Source organism: Stylophora pistillata, chromosome 10 (genome assembly GCF_964205215.1).
Source record: "Stylophora pistillata chromosome 10, jaStyPist1.2, whole genome shotgun sequence".
NCBI lineage: Eukaryota > Metazoa > Cnidaria > Anthozoa > Scleractinia > Pocilloporidae > Stylophora > Stylophora pistillata.
In genome coordinates this window covers 9,842,107-9,866,022 of record NC_142528.1, presented here as the reverse complement: position 1 = coordinate 9,866,022, position 23,916 = coordinate 9,842,107, and the positions used below count along the sequence as shown (strand labels likewise).

The 23,916-nt window shown below is 38.6% G+C and overlaps 1 protein-coding gene across 1 annotated transcript; it reads right to left on the bottom strand.

Moving 5' to 3' along the window:
• Positions 1-3,172: 3,172 nt before the first annotated feature.
• Positions 3,173-20,968, bottom strand: LOC111344400 (uncharacterized). The gene is made up of 8 exons (XM_088736960.1): positions 20,842-20,968; positions 20,278-20,427; positions 18,967-19,481; positions 18,515-18,551; positions 8,650-8,900; positions 7,956-8,070; positions 7,392-7,541; positions 3,173-5,545 (listed from the first exon to the last, which is right to left on the bottom strand). Exons 1-8 carry the CDS (start codon positions 20,966-20,968, stop codon positions 5,022-5,024), a joined length of 1,869 nt encoding a protein of 622 aa, XP_088593086.1. The 3' UTR covers positions 3,173-5,021.
• Positions 20,969-23,916: the final 2,948 nt, after the last annotated feature.

Sequence of the window (23,916 nt, the reverse complement as noted above, 5' to 3'; positions counted from 1 at the left end):
TGAAGAGATTATGTGGAATGATCCAGTACTTGTCAAAGTTCCTCCCTCACTTAGCAAGTGATCTGCAACCCATAAGAGAGCTGACTAGAAAGAATGCTGAGTGGAATTGGTCTATTGAATGTGAAGAAGCATTTCAAAGGATCAAACAGAACATTATAGACACCCTGTGCTTGCTTACTTTGACCCTGACAAGGAACTTGTCCTTCAAGTAGACGGTAGCAAAGAAGGATTGGGTGCTGCCCTTCTACAAGATGGGAAGCCAATTAAGTATGCTTCGCGAGCACTAACAAGTGCTGAAAGGAATTGGGCGCAAATAGAGAAGGAGTCATTGGCAGTAGTATTTGGTTTAGAACGCTTTGATCAGTACACATATGGTAGAAAAGTTATTGTTCAAAATGATCATAAGTCATTAGCCTCAATCCTGAAGAAGCCCCTCAGTCAAGCTCCAAAGCGATTACAAGCGCTGATATTGCGACTGCATCGATATGTTGATTTCCACTACATAGAGGGAAACAAACTTTTTATTGCGGACACTCTCAGCAGAGCTTATCTAGATGTTCCTGATAGCCATATCAGAGTTATGAGAGTCAACGCTCTAAAAGGAGAATCAGATGAGAGAATCAAGGAAGTGAAAGAGGCTACTGCAGAAGACGAAAATATGCAGACTTTGCTTGGCATCATAAAGGATGGATGGCCTAAACACAAGAATGACGTGCCCAGCGAACTAAGGCCACACTTTGACGTAAGAGACACTCTTAGCCATCAAGATGGAATTATTCTGAAAGGCGAAAGAATAGTAATCCTAAAGTCTCTAAGAGACATCATGAAGAAAACGCTACATGCTGCACACCGTGGTTATGACAGCTGATGAGACGAGCCCGTGATACCGTATTTTGGCTTGCAATGTCAACGGAGATACGTCAATTAGCCGTGAACTGTGAAGCCTGTCAGATACATAAACCACGGAACAAGAAAGAGACACTCAAACAACATGAAGAAGGAGAAACAGCATGGAGCAAAATTGGTGTCGATTTCTTCGAGATCAAGGAAAGAAATTATCTAGTCACTGTCGACTATTACTCGAACTTTATAGAAGTTAACTACCTGCCAACCACCACGACTAAACAAGTCATTACCAAGCTAAAGGGACATTTTGCAAGATATGGAATACCAATACAGATGGTGACTGACTCTGGCTCACAATTCCTCTCAAGAGAATTCAAGAATTTCACAAGAAACTGGGGCATTGGCCATGTAACATCATCGCCACATCACCACATCACCACAAATCTAATGGAAAAGCGGAAGCCGCGGTAAAGATTACCAAAATAATGATGCGTAAAACGCTCTTGAATAGGACCGACCAATATGAAGCCCTACTTGAATTGAGGAACACACCTCTCCAAGATACTGAAGCCAGCTCTGCTGAAATGATGTTTGGTAGAAACACACGATCAATGCTACCATCCTCAAGAACTAAGAGAAACAGATGTAAGAAAGAAGTAATGCTGAGAAGAGCCAAGCGCCGCTTTGCCGTCGAGCGTAGCTACGACAAAGATGCTCGAGACCTGACGCGACTCACTTCTGGCCAACCAGTTTAGTACCAACACACAGAAGGAAAGAAGTGCAACTAGAGAAAAGGTACAGTACGCTCTGAGCACAGCGACCGATCCTACATAATAGATAGAAATGGAGGTGTATACAAGAGAAACAGGGTGCATTTACGTCCAACGGCATTGAACGCTCCATCAGAAAGCACCCCAACAACTGCTGTGGAGAACAATATGCACAGTCTACCAACAAACACCGACAATACGACCGAGTCCCAAGATACCACTGAGGCAGACAGTGCTCAAGCAAACTTGCAGACAAGACCGCAGCGGATCAGGAAAGAACTATACTGGATCAAAGACTATGAGATCAAATATTAGTTCGTTGCTAATGTATATATTCTTTTTTCGTTTGTCGAAGTTGTGAAATTTGCTAGAACTCATTCACCATTATGAACTCGTCATTTTGGACCTGTTATCGTTGTTTTATTTTCTTTTTTCTTTGAAATTTCTTTTGAGAAAGAAGGATGTTGATATTATCAGTATCATGTCCGTGAGATACTGGTCAGCAGATAGTGAGGCGCATCGAATGCGCATGTTCATGTTATCAGTTGGGTATCCGCCATTAAAACATATGAGCTGTTTATTCTCATTTCTGAGTGCTCTTCACTGCCTAATAGCAGCGCTTATCAACAGAATCGACGCTGCTTTCGATTCATTGGAAAAGACAAAACCAAAGACCAAGAAATATTGGATGGAAAGGGCGGGTTTGCTTTATTGTAAGTGTCAGCTTAGTATAGGGTCATCTACCCACATCTAATAAACAAAAGTTTCCACGCTTAGCTTTTCTTTTTTTTTCAAGCAAAGATTAGATTAGATTTTGGCGCGCACAGAAAGCTGCGTAAGTGCCAGTTGCTCGACATACCTGCGTGGCCCGTGCGACGAATAACTTCTCGGGATTGGCAAAGTTTCAGTTACAGAAAATTATACAAAAAATCTAGACAGATTTAAGCTTACATCTCGTCTAACGTTTAAAGCAACAATTATATTAACGCTTGCAACCATTATGTTTTATACGATACCTGCGAAAATATTCAGTACAACTTCCGCTAAGATTTTCGCGGACAATCTGATCGATTTTTCTGACATTGTGCGCTGAGACTGAAACTTTTCACCTCGAGAAAATCTCCGTCGTACGGCCCAAGCAATCATGGCGAGCAACTGAGCTTCTTGTATGTGTCCGTGGTAGAACACACGAAAGGACTCTAAAGCACACTTCACTCTGATTGGGCAGAAAAACACAAAGATTTTCTCGCACCAATCAGATGCCAGAACGACTGCGACCGTTTGGAACTAGTCTTGTAAGACAATGTCCCCAGGGACTCTTCTACCCAAACTTGAAATCGACTCACGGCCCCTGGGTCTCCGAGGATGGAAAGATGCCTAAGACTCTTAGGCATCTTTCCATCCTCGGAGACCCAGGGGCCGTGAGTTCCTCGAGGCGCAGCCGAGAGCAACTCTAGCTTCTCGAGTCCTCTTCAAACTTCCCAAGTGCTTCAAGTCTCGATGAACGCCCAGCTGACACATAAACCAATTGTTTTATTACATTTTCAAAGCTGTAGTTTATGTTTTAAGGGCAGAAATACTCTTCCCTACGCTTCAATGCGTTGTTTATTTTGTTTCGGAAAAGTGTTTCGCTATACTTCAATGATCTTGTCTCAGATTGGTCAAAAACTGACAGATGAATTCATGCGTGATGTTGAAGTTAGAGTTGCGAAACGAGATGAAACTGGCGTTGATTGTTTTGTTTTCCCTTTCTCTGGGTTCTTTCTCGGGAGTTAAAAAATCCATTCCCAAAGAAAAAGTGGGCAGATCTTCATCGGCCTGTTCCCTTGTTGCCATGGCTAGCTTGACTTTTTTGCGGAAGTTTTTCCCGTCTTTTAATGCCTGAAAAATGCTGAAGTTACTCGCGAGAAAAAATTTTTTTCGCGAGGCGTTTGTTTGCCAACATCACCAGCGTGCACAAGGGAAAATTGAAGCACGCTCGCGCTATTGAATTTCATTGCCCGAATTTGCAAGCTATGTTCTGACTGCACTCTTTTTTAGTGTGAATGCCATGGCTATAAAAGAAGCCCGAGTGAACGCTCCTCGAGCGTCTAGTTAGGTCTGAAAGGTACTTAGGGGCAAGACCGTGCAAAATTTTATAAGTTCTTAAAAGTATCTTATAATGTATTCTGGCGCGCACTGGTAACCAATGTAATTCGGCAAGCAGAGGTGTTATGTGGCACTTAATAAGCACTTCAGTATAAATTAATGTTGATATTACGACAGTTTTCCTCTACAATCATTTGCAGGTATTTGCAGCTATCAAAATGGATAAGAATCAAACTTTTTTCATAAAGAATACAATGTTTGGGTCCTGTTCTTTCCTTTCGATACACTAGGTTTTGAAACACATAAAGATCACATTCAGGAGTGGTCGGCTAGGTCTTTCACTTTCAAGAGCAATACTTGAACTCGCAAAGAGGTAATTGATATTAACTCAAAACCAAGAGACTTAGTGGAATTTTTCAGCGATTCCACACCACTTTTACGACTTATTTACAAACTGGAAAGTAAAACAGCTACAATGGAGAATTATAGGTCAGATATTATGAGATCACTTCTCCACTCTGTTTGCCGTGCATTGCTCATAATTTGAGAATTTGGAGCTCAATCAGTCAATAACCCCTAGAAAACATTTTTCTTTCCTCTCATCAACTTCCTGCTGGAAAATGTGTTGACATTGTAAAGAGAAATTCTCTTTTTTTCTCACTTTTTGCGGTGAAAGGGTTCAAGTTGTTTCGTGTTTCATATACTGGTTGGACGAAACACCAAAAATAAACACTGAACTAGTATCGATGTTCTTCGGAACGGCTATAAACATAAACTTGTCTGGAGGTCCTTCGTAACGGTTCTCTAAAACACTCTACTCCTGAAATATAACACTATACAATGACAACTGAATTGCGGACAAGATTATTCCACAGAGTGTCACCAGGTCGCATATGTTATGCGACAACAATAGAAGTTATTACGTCATTGTCTTCGTTTTACAAGTTCTTGAACACCTTCTGCACAGGTTTTTGTAATCAACGTCTTTTTAACATATATGATAAGAAAACTATTATACCCTGCATATAGTAAGTAAGGAAGGCTATACTTAATGATAATTCACCTTCATAACCTGTTCTTGATCTAATTGGTGTGCTTTTCTAAGATAAAAAAGGCTAGGTACAACTTTTTATGATGTTCAAATAATGTTAGAACTTTCTCTCAGTTTTGTCATCAACCTCATTGTCTCGTTGAATTATACTCAGGTGAAAATTTAACTACACCATGTGATGGGGAAAGAGTGCCGAAAAATCTAACATTCAGAATTTTACCCGTTTTAATCGTCATGTGTTGAGTGTGGGTAGTTGTTAAAATAGCTTATCGCGCATATATTTTCCAAAAATCTCCTCGTGATGGCTTGCTTTCGTTTCTTTTGTCATCGCAAAGCCAGTAATTCTGCTCGATATCCCAGTGATTCTTGTTTGGAACGTAGGCCAAATGATCGACTAGCTTGTTTTTCATGCGCGTGTGACCCCATTTCCCATCATTCGTGTTTCCCCACTCATGACACATCACAGAAAGGAAAGAATTATCCCCCTCTACTCTCTGGAAAGAGTTGCATGAAAAAGGTCGCTCAATCGTCTCACCACTGAAGTACTTGACCACAGCTTCACCAGAGCTGTTAGCGACAGTGGTCACGTGGAACGTGCGTCCTAGTTGTTTGCTGCAGTGGAATCTCAGCTGAGTGAAAGACAAACGCTTCCTCAGTTCGCTCATGGCAGTATCGGAAAGGGACATCTTAGAGTTGTTGTAGTCTTGTATTCCAAGGTATGATTCCATAGACGTCTTCCCCTGAGGAGTGGAATCCTCAGCCACAAAGTTTGCGACCAACAGCCAACCTCCTGAAATCAGGCAAACTTTATTGTGTCATCATTTATCGCCTGAATGGTATCGGAGGATTTTAGAGGGGGGGTGGGAGGGAGGTCACGGGGTTTTCATGAGGAACTGAGGGGGATCAGGTAAATGCAAATATTATTGAAAGAGAGTGACGAAAGGATTAAAAAACGCATGCAAAGGATTAATTAATAATTGTTATGGAGAGTGCCCGTATTTTCTAGAAAGCGTCGTGTTACAGAATTACTAAAATTAGAACTAAGGAAGTTTCTAGAACGCTTAGTCATGCTGACTCATAAAGAACTCTTAATGGGACTTTCTAGAAGCCTTAGTCAGCATATTTTGTTATTATGCAATACAGATGTAATGATATTAAAAATAGTTGTATTACAGATCCCTGGAATATTCAGAACATTGGTGAGAAGGCACACAGGGCTTGCATTGTAAGTATCTCTGAGAGCTTCATACAACTCCTTCTAATAAAATTGTAAGGAATTGTATGGAGCTTTTTAGTATTAATCGAGGCGCAGCAGGCGTCTTCACCTATGATCCTCGCAAGGATCATACATGACAACACCCGCTGCGCCACGACTAACGCTGAAAAAGTTCCATACAATTCCTTATAATCAAATCATAAGGAATTGTATGAAGCATTCCGGGATACTTACAGTGCAAGCCCTGTGTGTCCTCTCATGTGTAAAACATATATAAGGAGTTGCGATCGGTTAAAGTTAGCCTTTTCTTCAGTGAGCTTTTTCTTCAGTTAATATTTCCTGAGAGTCATTTTGGACTGCCAGCGAGCCAGAGAGCAGAGCCAGTGTATTGTGAAACTGTGTGTTGTCGCAGAGTTTCAATAGAGTTAGTGCTGTCGCGAAGAGCCCAGAGAAGCTAGTGTTATTACATAGCTGGACTAGAGAGAATTGTTGGAATTATTTACTGTTACTGGAATCGTCAGCTGTGTGCAAGGCTACGTTGAGAAAAGTTTTGTAGACATCAATAAGTTACAAGGATCTTGGAAGAGAACTGTGAGTTTTGCAGTAGTGCACTGAGATTATAGTTTTATAGAGGGCTCTAAGATAAGAGTATAGTTATTGCATTCGTTATTGATATCCGGCACTCCGTAGTAAGATTATTACGTCAGTCAATAAAGTAGTTGAGTTTGAACGAATTGTATCTTTCTGTCGGTTGTGAAAATACCGTAACAAAATAAATTTGAGACGGATCTGCGAACTCTTCACAACTCGAAAAATCAAGTGTATTTTTCAGGCTTACAGAGTTTTCGAGTCTCAAAAAGGATTCAACAACCGTCGGCTGATTGCTTTGAGAGCCCGTGAATCTAGCAAATATAAATTCTGGCAGAAATTACCTTTTAAGAAACTTCAAAGTTATGGTTGTTTTCATGATTATCAAGCTTTCAAAATATGTGTACATTGATGGGATTATCTATGCTTGCTCGTGCATGAAAGCACGAATTCTAAATACTGCTAATCCTCTCTCTATGACACCTTTAACCCTTTAACAGCCATGAGTGATCAAGACAGAACTTCTCCTTACAATATCAATACAAGGATCGTGCATCATACGTAATATCAATACAATGTCAAGTAGACAAGTGATGAGAATAAGGAAAAAAGAAAATCAGGGAATTATCAGTTGATCCAATATCAGCTTCTCCAAACTAGTATCATAAGAACTGTATGGCAGACAGTAAGGAGAATTGCTAATGAGATCCTAGGAGTGAAAGGCTTAAGTAACTTGACCTTCTATCACGCGGCTGGGTTCATGCGGGGTGGTGCATTAAGGTTGGATGTTGCTACGCGATTGGTTTATCAATATTTCAAGAATCCTTCATACCTCCATCAGTTGTCATGTCACAGTAAACTTTTAAGGGGTCTCCGCTGTTCTCGAGGTCGATCCAGTACTCCCCGTTTCCTTTCGATGACCCAGTATCCAAGATATGTTTACAAGAATTCCCAGGGTTTTCTTTAACGTGACCGAGGATCGCTAGATGCAACGAATCATAACGGAAATATATGTGTCAGGCGTGAGTTGCGCCTAAATTTGATTGGTGTCCTCAAAAATTCTGAAAAGTAATCGCTTAACAATACAAGGTGATGAAAATTATAAATGGTTGGCTATAACAATAATGATAGAACCCTTTCACTACCATGGGTGACCAAGTCAGAGTTTCTTTTTGCATTATCAATACAATATCAAGCAGACAAGGGATGAGAAAAAAATATTAATTAGGGGATCATAAGTGGATCCAATTGCAAATTCCCCGAAGTAACGTCATGTGAATTGTATCGCAGACAGTAAGAGGAATTTCTTATCAGATCTTGCGAGAGGAAGGGTTACGTCTTATCAGTTGTCGGTCAAGAAGTCAGAAATTCAGAAGATCGTCACAAAAAGTTTTACCAGTAGAACAGTGTTCCCCAGTGTATCCCGTAGAACATATACAGCGGTATCCTTTATCTCCAAATCCTGTTTGACAGCGGCCATTTGATGAACAAGGATTGCTGGTGCAAAAATTCTGTTGAGGCAAAAAGAAATTCGATTACATACTTAATTATTCATTTCATGCCAGAAGAGGCAAGAAATTGCCAGAAAATACGATAGAACCTCGCTAACTCCAACTCCAAAAGGAACAAAGAATGGGTTTAAGGAAATTGGATCTTTCACAAGGTACCAGGGAGTTCGAGTTAACCGAGTTTCAGTTACTAGAGTTCTACTGTTGAAGGGAGATATTAGACAAGAGAAAATAAAAAATTTGTGAAAATAGCAGAGAATAAGAGGAAAAGAGATTGAAAAGGAAATGCTTGTCGTAAAAGTAAGGAGAGATGGAGGCAAAGAGGAAATAAACAGTGCGTAATACACAAGGGCGCCACGATTCCTTTCCTTAGTTTAGTTTGAGCTGGAAAACCCGCTCAGGATAAGTGTTTTTTAAACGGGGTTAGAAGAACACAGTGCGCCTGAGGGGAAATCAACTCATTAACGTCTTGGCGCAAAGTTGAGAAGTATGTGCGATGTCTTTCGTTTTACTCAGCTAATTTTGTGGTCTCAATTCATGGTGTAAGACTTCTATGGAATTGAAAGACTAATACAATGATACCTCAACTGATGTGTAGATAAATCCCTCTCGATTTTTAAGATCTCCAGGATGAATAATATGATCTGAGTCACTTAGTTCACATCTATTCCCTCCGTCATCTTCAGCTCCAAAGTTGATCGACACACAGTCGTGTTCAAGATAGCACCTCAATTCACAAGTGTCCATCGAGTTTATGACGAGCGAAATGATCGTGTGATTCAACAGAGATCTCCCAACCATTTGGGGCCCAAACTCTAGAGTGCGACAATCGTCTACAAAAAGAAGTAGCAGAGTAAAAGAGTTTAATCAACCAGATCTTCAATTTAGAATAATCAGTTCATATCACAAGGTGCCAACTTGAAAACGATTTTAACCTGTCTAAAGTACAGAACAGACTAGTGACTGAATGGCGAGTGTTTTCAAAAGGCTTGGACATGAGCGGCTGAGATCGTGGCCGGCTTTTCCTAGGCTAAATAGGGACCAGTCATTATCACCAGCGGGGAGGGGGGGAAGGATTTTGGTTTTGTCACAATAATATGTACCTGACCCCCTCATAAGGCTCTAAAATATTCTTATGCTTCCCCTCCCCCCCCTTTTCCCCCCGCATTAGCAATTAATTGGCAGTCAATTGTGCATAGTCCCCTCTTTATATCCTGTTGACGACGATTAATCCCCAATCCGTTCTTCCTGAAAACTAAGTGATACCCTAGGCGATGACTGATGACTCCCTTAAAGAACCTTTTTTTTTAAAAAGCAATAACATTATTACCCCAGATTTTCTTTGTCACCTGAATAAACCAAATGCTTGGAAAGTGTCAAAGAAAAATAGTTGGAAAAAGATTGAGAACGGGGTAGAAGTTTGTTCTTGCGTGCTATCGATTGTTTCAAATGGAGTCGCGAGTGTTTTTGCACCAGTCTTGGAAAACGATGGAAAGGTATGCCACTGATTTTCTTAACGTAGCCTTGTTGTCTATATTAACATCTGCTTTTCAGTATCCCCATTTAATCTTATTGTCAGTGATGAGGCTCTTACAAGTACAATAAAAGCTATTTTATGGTTTTGATATATCGTTTCAATTGCGGGTATGCATTGTATGCTAACTTCTATTCAGCCGTCCAGCGCAGGTGCAAACTCAAGTCCAATTTAGTTTCCTTCTTATGAAAACGATTCGCTCTCAAATCTAATGAAACTTATATCATACGAAAGGTTAGATCTTGAAGTTTATTTATCTTTTAGTTTTTATGATGCGAAATTAAGAGTGCGTACAAACACGGAAATATTCTGCAGAAAGCGACTTGATACCCTCTAGGAGTTCCTGAAGGGCAAACGGATCAAACTATAATTATTAGAGTAATAAGTAGAATGTCAGCGATTTTCTTTCTGATGGCTGCATTTGTTAGCTCATTAAAACAAAGAGTTTTCCAAACGAAGAAGGAATGGTTTCGCTGTTCGCTAACTGATCATAATCTTCGTGATATCAACATGTTTTATTTCGTTTAACGTTCCATTATTCAGTCATTACACCTTTCCCTTTTCGTAATATAGTACTACATCTTCATTAGCTTTCATTTTATGTAAGTTTCACACATAACGTTTTAGTAAATCGCCACATGTGGCGATTTCACTTTAAGTGGTGGGGAGTTTTGTGGTGAAGAGTTTGTTGTGATGGCGAGTTGACCGTAAACCCTAGGATTATCTGATTTTTGTCTTACTGTGCATGAAATGACTCGAGATTCCAAATGATATATGACTCACCCTTTCCTTGTACGATTTCAGTCAGCGTGAGAACCATGAATGGAAAAATAATTGTTTGCTTTAGCTTGAAATACAGCTTTGACTGAGCCATCAAATCCAAGTTCGACAACTAGTGATTGGAGAATAACTAGCGACAGCTACGGATCACAAGGAGCACTTAACTGATGGACGCTTCGAGAACGGAAGATTAATTTCTCGAAAGACGTACAGTCTAAACGGAAGAACTAACTTTGCAAACACGTAAGGGTGACTTCATTAATAATAGAACATTCTAAGGCGCCCGTGATCACTGTTTGCATTAATAGTCTACATGCCGAGATCAACAATACCAATAGTATTGTTTTAGTGAGTGCCGTGCAGCTGCTCTGAAACCGGGTTCTAGTTCCTGAGTTTCATTTTCGTTTACTTAAGGGATAGAAATGTCGAGTTGGCATCGCAATTCCAGCAGCCTGTGATGGTGGACGTTTATAATGCGTAGACCTTAGTGCCAACCGTTTTTCAATCGCGGAGGAAAATGAAATGAAATTTTATTTTCGTTATAGTTTTCGCTGCGCTGTAAAAAAACCAAATTGGACCCCAATTTTCGTTTCTCGTTGTTGTTTTCGTATAGAATTTGGAAAAAGGATTGCAAGTCAAGTCGTTTTTCGTTTTCCGCCAATGGCACTGGCAAGATAAAATAACTGGCGGCAAAATAAAATAACTCGGGGCAAAACAAAATCAACTCACGGCAAAAACGGCAAAATTTAAAATTCACTTGAGGGTCAGCGGCTAATATCGATCGTTCAAAGACTGACTGCGTATTGCATATGAACGGAAATGTATTTAAATATGGCGGATTACGAATAACCTTAGTATTTCAACAATCGCCTGTGTTTGTTGAGTCTTTCAAAATTCATTTGAGGGTCAAAAACTGATTGCTCGTGACACTGTATTTCAGAAGGCGGGTTACGAAATTGTCCTTTGCTGTGAGTCTTGCAAAAAAAATGTGTTCTTGAATGACAATTTTTTGCGGTATATGCGGTAAAAGAAATAAACTCAGGGTAAAAGAAAAAGCCTCACGGCAAAAGAAAAAGCCTCACGGCAAAAGAAAAAAACCTGAAGGCAGAAAAAAAAAAACCCTGGCAAATTAAAGAACCTCCCAGCCCCCTCGCTCTCTTTAATGCCGTGAGAATATTGTTATTTCTTTTGCCGTGAGTCCTTTTCTTTTGGCAGTGAGGTTTTCTCTTTTATCGTGAGTCTTCTTCTTTTTGCCGCGTCTACCCTTATTTCGCGGGGATCTGTCGTAACATGATTGGTTGTTATTTTAGGTAGAATTAATTTTCCCACGGAATGTCAGTTTCAGTGCCATTGGTGGAAAACGAAAAACGACTTGACTTAAATTGCAATCCGTTTTTCAAATTCCATACAAAAGTGAAAACGAAAATTTAAGTCCAATTTCGTTTTTTTACAGCGCAGCGAAAAACTAAAAACGAAAACCAAAAACCAAAAACCAAAAAACCAAAAACGAACAAACGAAAAAACGAAAAACAAAAAAAAGATAATGAAATTTCATTTTCATTTTCCTACGCAATCGAAAAACGGTTGGCACTAAGGTACACGCATTGTTTATAGGAAAGATATTTTTCTATAATTTGAAATTAATTAGAACTTTTTTCGTGTGTTTGATTCAGTGATGAGGGATTTTCAGATCTACGTTGTCTTTCTATGACGAAATGAAGTTACTAAACGTAATTGGAAGATATCTAACATTGATTTATACTTAGTTCCAAAGAGTACCTTTCGATTGCTTCCTAATGAAACATTTTACATTAGCAGAACTGTGCAAACCTAACTCTCCTAGCCCTGAGCATAGCATATTCAGAACACAAACGATACTAAAAAAAATATGTTTCAAAAAACGCAGATATGATTCATATCTCATAGACCGAGCACCCGCGTATCATCTCTGTTCACCTCTATTCCTGAACTTATATGTGATTTTTACGCTAGAGATATCGACCTTAAAAAAAATTTTCAGAAATTTTCAGAAATAGTATTCGCACACTCATGTTTGATCTCTGGATCTGTATCTGTTTTATTCGTGACTATCAAGAATTATTAGAGAGACGACATCGTGAAAATGATTCGATTTCCGTTGATGTCGTACGAAGAGTTTAGATCCGTGACGATATCTAGAGAAACTAATAACATTCTGAAAACAGGAAGTCTCTCACATGCATATTGAGTTATTACCTGGATGAATTGAGGACTCCGTTGCAGTTTTCACCAGCCCGAAGAGTCAATCATCTATGCACTAGATTTGACAATTTCCTTCCTCCGCTTGGAGTTAACAAGTGGAAGTATGGAGATAAGATGGGGGACGAATAGACCATATGAAATTGTGTGGCGTATCCGTGGTGCGGCGAAGGACACAACTGAACAGTCTATTGAATGTCACACAGTGCCTTTTAACTTCACTAGGCATGTGCCGTATGCATCTTTGTGAGAAACCACGCAGCATTTTTACCACTGGCAGTGCCCTACTTTGTTATTCCGAGAAACAATGTCCGCTTGATTAGGGCTTGCACTTCATGCCCCCCTGGCGTGATAAGTTATGATAGAGTTTCCTCTTTGGAAAGGAAAAAGGAAACTTTCAGAATCAAGGAACGGTTTAAATCTTGATCATGATTATCGTCCGTTATTTGAATGTGTGTTTGAATCATCAGTCCGTGAAGACGCAAACTAATCGGAGAAAGAAATTGTCATATTGACATATTGTTCGTTGTCAATTTCATTCAAATCGAATATGGGGCAATGATCCCGCCGCCACCTCCGTTATTTATATTTATTTTTATATTTCCATACACTAGGTTTTAGAACACATAAAGAGCACATTTAGGAGTGGTCGGCTTTGTCTTTCACTTTCAAGGGTAATACTTGAATTTGCGCCCTTGGAAGTGATTGATATTTAATATCTCCTTCGAATATCAGGGCATTATCCAGCAAACAGACGATCAGAAAATCAAACTGATCAACTAAGAGACTAAGGGGTATTTCTCAGCGATTCCACACCAGTTTTACAACAACCTATTTACAGGAGACGACGTGGACACGTGGTTAGGGTGCTGGACTTGTAATCCGGTGTCCCGGGTTCAAATCTTCTATTTATTTATTTATTTATTTATTTATTTATAAGCAATATTTATGCAGGCAGGTCCAATTCAGCTAAGGCTGGTTTAAATGGAAGCCTGTGTACTAAATCATTTATTTAGAAATACTTAAATTATATATGACTGAAATAATTAGGTAATTAAGTGAATGAATAACTAGGTGAAACGACTTAGAAACGAATGATATAAATCAACTGTATAAGTCATAAGCTACTAGATTTGGAGGTGCAGAAATGCAGTTTAAGACCCTTCTTAAATTTCGAAAGAGAAGTTTCTATCCTAAGCTTGTAGGGTAAATCATTCCATGCTTTAGCTTCGTTGTAGCGAAAAGAACTTTGGTATTTAGTGGTCTTTTGCTAAAGGCAAACGGAGAAACTCCTTGTTCCGTATGTTATTTGCGTGGAAGTCGCGCGAATAGTGAAAATCGTTCAACAGGTAGGCAGGCGCAAGGCCATTAAGGTGCTTGAATTTCTGAAGGCAAATTTGATACTTCCGACGTGATTCTAATGATGGCCAACTAAGAGTGCGATTTATTTCATGGTATTGTATTTTGCAAATAGTCTGCGGTTTGTCCAGGTAGTCGCGGTTTGTTTTTCCACAGCCATCCCAGACAACAGAACAGTAATCAAACAGAGCAAAAATCATGGTGTCATTTCTACAAAGTGATACAAGCCTCTCGAGGGATGACCGTACGAGCTTTGCGTAGCATGCCCAACCGAGATGAAATTTTAGTTGAAATAAGGTCAATATAGTCATTCCAAGAGAGGCACGGATCAAGCATGACACCAAGATACGTAAGCTCCTAAACTCTACCCAAGGTCTTATCACGTGCTGTAATACAAAAGTCAGTAACTCTGGCGAGCTTCTGCTGTGATCCTACGAGCATTATCTTAGTTTTCTGCCACTAATTGGATTTGTTCTCGGTTGCTCCTGGTTCAACTCATTGGATGCGCTCTGTAAATAGCCAACTAGTCTGCCTCCTGCCAGTGGAGATATTTAAGCACTTAAGCCCCTAAGGGGGAGCTTCAATTTTACGTATTTAATGATTTTGATCATCAAAAACCCGCAAGCGTACCTAACATGCAAATCAACTTAAACTTAGTCACGCATGATGCACGATCCTCGCAGTATATAGCGCTATTTAAGCAATAGCGAAAATCAGACCTGAAAAAAATCAGGCCTGTACGGGATTCGAACCACTGACCTCTGCGATACTAGTGCAGCGCTCTTACCAATTGAGCTAACAAGCCAACTGGGAGAAGGCCGTTAAGCTGATTCACAATAAACCCGTGATAGTGATAAATCAGATACAATGAAATATATGAGGTTCATATACTTTGAACTGCGGTATTAGATTTTCGCTATTGCTTAAATAGCGCTATATACTGCGAGGATCGTGCATCATACGTATCTAATACCGCAGTTCAAAATATATGAACCTCATATATTTCATTGTATCTGATTTATCACTTTCACGGGTTTATTACGAATCAACTTAACGGCCTGCTCTCAGTTGGCTTGTTAGCTCAATTGGTAGAGCGCTGCACTAGTATCGCAGAGGTCAGTGGTTCGAATCCCGTACAGGCCTGATTTTTTTCAGGTCTGATTTTCGCTATTGCTTAAATAGCGCTATATACTGCGAGGATCGTGCATCATACGTATCTAATACCGCAGTTCAAAATATATGAACCTCGTATATTTCATTGTATCTTAAACTTAGTCCTTACTAAATACTGGGTAAATGCTGATCTGAACAATAACTCCACATGGCCAGGGAGGTACATCTTTGCTCACTCGGCGCTTTCTTGTGTAGCGGTGAGGCGATTCGACCGTTGAAATTGTAACTTAAGCGTGAGCCAAACATTGATTTCTACTCAACCTGACTTTTTTTAAGAATCATGATGCTGATTTTCACGTGACATCATCAAATTTCAAAATCCAAAAATGTATCCTCATCAGGCAGTGGGGGGTCTAAATTCGTGTCTGTCTTCATATTTTCAGCTCAATAGCATGCTTGGTTTGGAAAGTAGCGCAGTTTGAAGTTCAGAGTTATGGTGGTTGCGTGTCATAAAGCTCCGATCGCTTTTGTCGAAAAATATAGACCTATCTGATGATTTTGGTTACTTTGGAGAATTTTGAATTCGGATCAACTAATAATTCCTTAGTTGATATTTTTCTTTATCCCCATCACTTTCCTGCTTGATTTTGTATTGATATTGTTAGGGGAAATCAGTTCTGTCTCGGTCAGAGTTAATTAAGACAATCACTGAGTCATTGAGCAGGGCGAAGTATTATCATCGATCGAGTCCGAGACTCTTCAAGCGTGTACGTGACAGAATGTGGCACAATTTCTCCTTACAATATCAATACGAAATCAAGCAGACAAGTAAAGAGAATAAAGTAAACATTTCAATTCGGGGATTATTAGTTGATCTGATACCAAATTTGGTCAAAACTATCGAGTAAGAACTGGGACATAACTTCCTTATCAACATTTAAAGCAAATATTATGAGGGAGAATCTTGCTACATTTATTACTGACGGCGGCTACATAAACTGTTGCATTTGTAATTCTTAACTAACGGGAGCTTAATTGTTATTTTATTGTAATTGTCAAGTAGCAATTTAATTTTAGTCATAAGTAAAGGCAGTTTAACTTATTATAAAAATTTCATTGTAACCTAGATATTTATACACCCGCTATATATTTATACACCTGGCCCCGGTTGTTCAAAGGATGGATAACGCCATACACTGGATAAATCTCTATCCGGTGGACAGCGCAGTACGTTTTGGTAACACTTATCCGCTGGATAGCGATTTATCCGTTGGATAGCATTATCCACCCTTTGAACAACTGGAGCCTGTATTAAATATCTAAATAAAGTTACTGACTGACTGAGTGAAATTCTCCCAGCTAACAACATAAGAATTGTATGGCAGATAGTTGGGAGAATCATCAATGATATCTTGGAAGCAGAAGAGTTAAACATGTATTCGCACTACGCATATTTCAGTTGTATCACTACCAACAGATTTTTCCTCAGCAGAATTTAGATGCTGATATAACAATAATAATAATATTTATAATTAACAATTATTGGCCGAAAGCGAGGTGAATATCGTCGAATAATCCCGAGACGAAGTCGAAGGGATTATTCGACAATATTCACCGAACCTCAGAGGCGAATAATTGTTTTAGAATAATTTCAGAGCTGAACAACAGAGAAATTTCTAAAATCATAACATTTTAGTAACATTTATTAACATTTTATTTTAACATTTTATATAAACCGCTTGGAGCGGTTTATATAGCGTCATATAAGGAACCGCTCTACCAATCAGATTGCTGGAAACTCTTTGCTCAGCTCTTAAATTATACTAAAATAATTTATTACACCGCTCACAACGCTCGTGAGCAAGATGAAGTGAATACTGTGTTCTACCTGAGCCCATGTTAACGTTGCCCGCTCGGGATTGCCCGCATTGATCCCGCGCATGAAATAAAATAGAATTAGAACTACGTTTGTAATTCTTAGACAATTTCGGCGATGGAAACGCAAAAAGCGGCAGAAGATAGTCAAAACAAAGAAAACAGAAACGACACTCGTGAGTTTGTTGTGCTACAAGCACAGTTGGCTTTGTTTCCCAAATATTTTTAGACCAAGAGTATCCCCTAACATGGGAAAATCATCTTTTATGTTCTCTGCTTCAAAGATATGGGAAACCGTACCCACTTATCTTAAATATATGTCTTACAACAGCTTTAAAAAAGACTGGAAACATCAACTTTTGCTCAACCCGCAAACCTGGTCATTTTACTTTGCTACTGATCTACTCTTAAGGAAAAATGGAAACTTTAACCTTGTTCAACAAAACCTAATCATTTTACTTACTTTACTGCTGATTTACTTTTATTGTAGGCTGCTATCTATTTTTAGTATAAATTCAGGGCTGAGCAATGAGTTTCCAGTAATCTGATTGGTCGAGTGGTTCCTTATATGACGCTATATAAACCGCTCCACGCGGTTTATATAAAATGTTAAAATAAAATGTTAATAAATGTTACTAAAATGTTATGATTTTAGAAATTTCGCTGTTGTTCAGCTCTGAGGTTATACTAAAACAATTATTCTCCTCAGGTTCGGTGAATATTGTCGAATGATCCCCTCGACTTCGTTTCGGGGATTATTCGACGATATTCACCTCGCCTTCGGCGAATAATTGTTAAATATGACCATTACGGTGTCCAACTAGAAAGCTTTTGCCACTTTGGACACCGTGCACCTCTCAAACTTATCTTTATGGCCAAATAATACTTTTATTCTTCTCTCTCTCTCCTATTTTTCATATGAATATTAACTTTCATCAATAGTGTGAAATAAATAAAAGTTCAAAAAGTTCAAAAGTTAGGATATTATGAGATCACTTCCCACTCTGTTTGCCGTGCATTGCTCATAGTTTGAGAATTTGGAGCTGAATCAGTCAATAACCCCTAGAAAACATTTTTCTTTCCTCTCATCAACTTCCTGCTGGAAAATATGCTGATATTGTGAAGAGAAATTCTTTTTTTTTCTCACTTTTTGTGGTGAAAGAGTTCAAGTTGATCCGTGTTTCATATACTGGTTGGACGAAACACCAAAAATAAACACTGACGTAGTATCGATGTCCTTCAGAACGGCTCTGAATATAAACTTGTCTGGAGGTCCTTCGTAATGGTTCTCTAAAACACTCTGCTACTGATCATGAAGTATAACACCATACAATGACAACTGAATTGCTGACAAGGTTATTCCACAAAGAGTGTCACTAGGTCGCATGCGTTATGCGACAACAATAAAAGTTATTACGATCTTCGTTTTACAAGTTCTTGAACACCTTCTGCACAGGTTTTTGTGATCAAAGTCTTTTTAACATATACGATGAGAAAACTTTCATACCCGGCATATAGTAAGGTAGGCTATACTTAATGATAACTCACCTTCATAACCTGTTCTTGATCTAATTGGTGTGCTTTTCTAAGATAAAGAAGACTAGGTACAACTTTTTATGATGTTCAAATAATGTGAGAACTTTCTCTTTTTTTCTCATTAAACTTTTTTCTCATCAAAAAAAAAAATTGGAAAATTGAATGTTTTACGGTATTATAGTTTCTTATTTAGTTTAAAATGTGTCTTAGTATAATCAACAGTTGGCTCGATACTATTTTGTTAAGTACACGACCCCACAAGCTTTTTAGCTTTAATTCTTATCGTGTATAAATAAAGATTCTATTCTATTCTACCTCATTGTCTCGCTGAATTATACTCGTGGTAAAAATTTAACTATAGCATGTGATGGGGAAAGAGTACCGAAAAATCTAACAGTCACAGTTTTACTCGTTTTAATCGTCATGTGTTGAGTGTGGGTAATTCTTAAGACACCTTATCGCGCATATATTTTCCAAAAATCTCCTCGTGATGGCTTGTTTTCGTTTCTTTTGTCATCGCAAAGCCAGTAATTCTCCCTGATATTCCAGTGATAATTGTATCGAACGTAGGCCAAATGATCGACTAGCCTGTTTTTCTGGCGCGTGTGACCCCATTTCCCATCAGACTTGGTTCCCCACTCATGACACATCACAGAAAGGAAAGAACTATCCCCCTCTACTCTCTGGAAAGAGTTGCATGATGAAGGTTGCTTATTCGTCTCACCACTGAAGTACTTGACCACAGCTTCACCAGAGCTGTTAGCGACAGTGGTCACGTGGAACGTGCGTCCCAGTTGTTTGCTGCAGTGAAATCTCAGCTGAGTGAAAGACAAATGCCTTCCCAGCCCCCTCATGGCGGTATCGGAAAGGACCATTTTAGAATTGTTGTAGTCTTGTATTCTAAGGTATGATTCCATAGACGTCATCCTCTGAGGGATGGAATCCTCAGCCACAATGTTTGCGACCAGCAGCCAACCTCCTGAAATCAGGCAAACTTAATTGTGTCATCATTTATCGCCTCAAAGGGATCGGAGGATTTTAGGGGGGAGGGGGGGTGCACATGGTTTCAGGAGGAACGGAGGGAGGATCGCGTAAATTTAAAAAATTGAAAGAAAACGACACAAGGATTACAAAATGCATCCAAACGATTAATTAATAAATAAATTTGAGAAGAACCTGCGAACTCTTCACAACTCGGAAAATCAAGTGTATTTTTCAGGCTTACAGAGTTTTCGAGTTTACAAAAGGATTTAACAACCGTCGGATGGTTGCTTTGAGAGCACGCGAATCTCGCAAATATAAATTCTGGCAGAAATTACCTTTTAAGAAACTTCAAAGTTGTCGTTGTTTTCATCATTATCAAGCTTTCAAAAAATATGTACATTGATGGGATTATCTATGCTTGCTCGTGCATGAAAGCACGAATTCTAAATACTGCTAATCCTCTGATCTATGACACCTTTAACCCTTTAACTGCCGAGTGATCAAGACAGAATTTCTCCTTACAATATCAATACAATATCAAGCGGACAAGTGATGAGAATAAGGAAAAGAGACAATCAGGGGATTATCAGTTGATCCAATATCAAACTCTCCAAACTAACATGATAAGAACTATATGGCAGACAGTAAAGAGAATTGCTAGTGAGATCTTGGGAGGGAAATGGTTAAGTAACTTGAGCTTCTATCACGTGGCTGGGTTCATGCGGGGAGGTGCACAAAGGCTGGAGGTTGCTACACGATTAGTCTATAAATATTTCAAGAATCTTTCATACCTCCATCAGTTGTCATGTCGCAGTAAACTTTTAAAGGGTCTCCGCTTTTCCCGAGGTCGATCCAGTACTCCCCGCTTCCTTTCGATGACCCAATATCCAAGATATGTTTACAAGAATTTCCGGGTTTTTCTTTAACGTGACCGAGGATCGCTAAATGCAACGAATCATAACGGAAATTTATGTGTCAGACGTGAGTTGCGCATAAATTTGATCGGCGTCCTCAAAAACTCTGAAAAGTAATCGCTCAACAATACAAAGTGATGAAAATTATAAATAGTTGGCTTGAACAATAGTGATGAAACCCTTTCACTACCATGGGTGACCAAGACAGAGTTTCTTCTTGCATTATCAATACAATATCAAGCAGACTAGGGATGAGAAAAAAAAATCAATGAGGGGATCATCAGTGGATCCAATCGCAAATTCTCTGATGTAACGTCATCTGAATTGTATGGCAGACAGTAAGAAGAATTTCATATGAGATCTTGCCAGTAAAATAGTTAAATCTTATCAGTTGTCGGCAAAGAAGGCAGAAATTAAGAAAATTGTCACAAAAAGTTTTACAAGTAGAACAGTGTTCCCCTGTGTATCCTGTAGAACATATACAGCGGTATCCTTTATCTCCAAATCCTGTTTGACAGCGGCTATTCCATGAACAAGGATTGCTGGCGCAAAAATTCTGTTGACGCATTAAGAAATTCTATTACAAACTTAATTATTCGTTTCGTACCGGAAGAGGCAAGACACATGAGCGAACGAACGAAAAATGATCATGATACCACTTTACTTATTTTATTTTTTCGTTCAATTTTATTGATTAAGTCTTCTTGTTTTTTAGAAAATTAATGCTACATGTTTTCGTTACGCTTCACGCGTCATTGTGCATAAGCTGTTACTATTCTTTCACCTGTCTAAACTTTCCCACCCAACATTCCACAGTTCTCGCAAGCTACGATTTCCCCGAAAACTAACAGACCGTGAACTGTCCGTAAAGTCGGCTTTTCGTTTCTCGACAAATGCTGTCATCCCTTCCTTTCGATCGTCCTGCGAATTGAAAGAAAAAGGAGAAAATTTTCCTTGGGGAAAGATTTAGCGCGTCTTTGCAAATCCAGTGTATTGTTATTTATCACCACGGTAATGATTAAATAAAGAAGTTAAGTTTCTAAAGAAACTGTGGTGAAGGGGTATTACAAGATAATCTGACTTTATCAACTGGGTTGACAAAGTACATTGGCCTCCGTAAAGAGTTTTTAAGGCTAACGTTCCTGGCAACGATATTCACCCTTAGCCGTAAATAGCAAAAATTTTAACCATTAGCCGTAAAAACCATCAACCCATTTCGATGATATCGTTTTCGCACTGATTGTACGTACTTACAGTTTCCATCGCTTGATTCTAACAAACGGAATCCTCAGAATGACGTATGTAGTCCGTAAAGATACGGGAATATGCCGTCTATATGGAATGTTTTCACCTCAAACGATATCAAGTTTAATCGAAACGATTTATGAGATTCTCTTGTTAATAATATTTGTTGGATTTACAGGTGATGTCAACGGATTTCTAAGAAATACAGGAAATGGTTCCTATAACATAGCATGTGTTTTGACTGCCAACCTCATCATAACCACTGGTTATCATGAATGATCAGTGATGAGGAAATTCTAACTGTTGAACCGATTAATAACGTCTCTAGAATTGTCTAACGGAAATGAACGCTGCCAATCACTAGTACCTAATCATGCGAATATATGCCGGTGTGAGTCAATCAACACGTCGTATTGTCAACTATGATGTGCAATTTGTGTCATTTATCCCCTGACGTACTTTTGATGGGCCTGCGTGGGCTGTAGGGAAGCTTACGAGTTATCGTCACGGTCTTTCGTACCCGATTATAGCTTCTGTTTTCAAAGCAACGTTTTCGCTTCAACCCTTAAACCTCCATGAGTGACCAAGGCAGAATTTTTCCTTACAATATCAATACGAAATCAAGCAGACAAGTAAAGAGAATAAAGTAAAGATACCAGTTCGGGGATTATTAATTGATCCGATACCAAATTTGGTCAAAACTGTCTGGTAAGAACAGAGCCATAACTTCCTTATCAACATTTAAAGCAAATATTAGGAGGGAGAATCCTGCTACATTAATTACTGATGGCGACTGCATTAACTGTCACCTTTGTAATTATTAATTAACGAGAGCTTTTAAATTTTTAACAATTAAAATAGTTATTTTATTATAATTGTCAAGTACCAATTAATTTTAGTCATAAGTATAGGCAATTTAACTTATTGTAAACATTTCATTGTAACTTATATATTTATACACCCGCTATATATTTATACACCTGTACTAAATATCTCAGTGTGATTTTTAGATTTAAGTGTAATTTTAAGTGTCCCTAATTAGTAGACGACTTGTGGTCAGCTAGAAGATTTGACACGGTAATAAAGTTACTCACTGACTGACTGACTGAAATTCTCCTAGCCAATACAATATTTAAAAGCTCATCACAACAATGTATAACTTAATAACTAAACTTACACCTCTATTATGAATCTTACAAATCTTTCAGTAAAGCTTACAAACTATTGACATTTAAAAATCTAACATCGAATAATAACAACTGTAGAAAAGTTTTAAAATACTAATGCATAAAAGAAGATTACTAAGATAAGTGAAACGATTCCTTGACTGTATAAAAATGTTTTAATTATAGTATTAAAAGATTCTAAGTTCCTTGCTTCCTGTGCAGACCTAGGTAACTTGTTCCAATTAAAAAGGAGGAGCAGCTATCTGAAGTGCTCTGTCACCTATTATTTTCTTTGTTTTCGAAACTGCTCTTTCAAGCAAGGGACCATTGTCATTACGTTTTAAGCTATAGCAAGAAGGCTGTTGAATGCTGATCAGGTCCGAAAGGTACTTAGGCGCATGACCGTCCAAAATTTTATAAGTTATTAAAAGTATCTTATATAATGTATTCTGGCGCGCACTGGTAACCAATGTAATTCCGCAACCAGAGGTGTTATGTGACACTTAATAAGCACTTATAAATTAATATTGATATTACGATGCTTTTCCTCTGCAATTTGCAGGTATTTGCGGCTATCAATATGGATAAGTATCACAATTTTTTCATGAAGAATACATGAAAAACACATAAAGATCACATGTAAGAGTCGTCGGCTTGGTCTTTCACTTTCAAGGGCAATACTTCAATTTGCGTTCTTAGAAGTGATTGATATTTGATATCAAGAATATCAGGGTGTTATCCAGCAAACAGACGATGAGAAAATCGAACTGATCAACTAAGAGACTAAGTGGTATTTTTCAGCGATTCCACACCAGTTTTACAACTTATTTACATACGTGAAAGTACTTGAAGCTGCTAGAATGGAGAAGTATGGGCCAGATATTATGAATTTGAGGTCAATGATTCAGAGATCACTTCTCCACTCTGTTTGCCGCGTATTGCTCAAGTTTGAGAATTTGGAGCTAGATCAGTCAATGATCCTGGTTGATATTTTTCTTTCATCTTATCAACTTCCTGCTGGAAAATATACTGATACTGTAAAGAGAAATTTTTTTTCTCACTTTTTGTGTTGAAAGGGTTCAAGTTGTTCAGTGTTTCATATACT